The sequence below is a fragment of the Belonocnema kinseyi genome, chromosome 2 (genome assembly GCF_010883055.1).
Source record: "Belonocnema kinseyi isolate 2016_QV_RU_SX_M_011 chromosome 2, B_treatae_v1, whole genome shotgun sequence".
Taxonomy (NCBI): domain Eukaryota; kingdom Metazoa; phylum Arthropoda; class Insecta; order Hymenoptera; family Cynipidae; genus Belonocnema; species Belonocnema kinseyi.
Window position 1 is genome coordinate 18,351,527 of NC_046658.1, and position 1,408 is coordinate 18,352,934.

Genomic DNA, 1,408 nt, shown 5'->3' on the forward strand with positions numbered 1-1,408 from the left:
CATTTTTTTCTTGTGCCAAAAGATCCCAAAGAAATAAAACGGTGGCAACAGGCTATTTGTAGAGATGACAGAAATACAGTTTGTGAACAACACTTTTGGGAAAGTGACATAATTTGGAAGGCAGAAGTTAAAGGCCCAGACGGAAGTGTAATGTCCAATGTATGTTAATTTCGTTTCTTATTATTTTTCTATATTTATTTTGTTTAACTACATGGTCTACACACCCCGTCGATAAGCTGTTCGAGGGCTGCGCCCATGGCTATGTCCGATGCGTCTGTTACGACGCGAGTTTCCGCATCCATTGAGAGGTGGCTGATCAGTGCAGCTTTGGCGAGGTTGGATTTAGCTTTTTCGAAAACTCGCTCTGCTTCCGGCGTCCAATGCGACGGTAAAAATTGATGAGGCTCAGAAACGAGCGAAGCGATGAGACTGTTTGGGGTTTGGGAAATTCGGTGATCGCACGAAACATTTCGTTGGTAGGTTTCGACCCTTGGCTATTGATATAGTGCGAAACGAATACTAGCTCGCTCTTGTAAAATTCGCATTTAGCGAGGTTGAGCTTCAAACCCGCAAGCTTTAATTGTTCCAATACAATACGCAAGTGCTTCTCATGTTCGTCGGCGTTGGCTGAGGAGATCAGGATGTTGTCGATATAAATGAAGACGAAATCCAGACCCTGAAGAACTTGACTGATGTATCGCTGAAACGATTGGGCGGCGTTGCGAAGACCGAAAGGCATGAAAACGAATTCATATAACCCGAAAAACGTGGTCACTGCTGTTTATATCACGTCAGCAGGCGCGACGGGAATTTGATAGTAGGCCCTATGGAGATCGAGTTTTGAAAAGATGGTTTTTCCATGAAGGTTCACGGAGTAATCGTGAATATGAGGTATGGGAAATTTGTCGGGCAGCGTGACGGCGTTGAGCTGGCGGTAATCACCGCAAATGCTCCATTATGCATCCTTCTTTCGCACCATATGAATTAGACTCGCCCAAGGGCTTTTGGATTGCCGGCAGATGTCTTGTTTGACTAACTCGTCAAATTCGGCTTGAACAACCTTGTATTTTTCGGGGTCGAGGCCCCTCGATCGCTCGGTAACTGGTGGGCCTGAAGTCTCGATATGATGAGAAACGTCTTGTGAGGTTATGGGTTTTCCTGGCTTAGAGCTGGAATCTTCTGGATGTTGGGCAACGATTTCGGAAAATCTACAGCTGCGATCGAGGACACTGAAGGAGGCTATGTCGCAAGGTTTAAAACAACCATCAGGCGAAGACTTGTCGGCTGGGTCAATCAATTTACGACGGCGGATATCGACAACGATACCGTAGTGGTCGAGCAAGTTTGCTCCGATAATAGGATTGGCGACCGCTGCAATGCAAAAGTTCTAAACGATGGGCCTTTGCAG

General features: G+C 46.1%; 1 protein-coding gene across 1 annotated transcript in view; it reads right to left on the reverse strand.

Annotated features, from left to right (window-relative positions):
* Positions 1 to 955: 955 nt before the first annotated feature.
* The window catches only part of LOC117182587, a 915-nt gene continuing 462 nt past the window's right edge, over positions 956 to 1,408 (reverse strand). The window contains exon 2 of the mRNA XM_033375677.1: positions 956 to 1,371. Within this exon, the coding sequence (XP_033231568.1) occupies positions 956 to 1,371 (416 nt within the window). The remainder of the gene's footprint in view (positions 1,372 to 1,408) is intronic.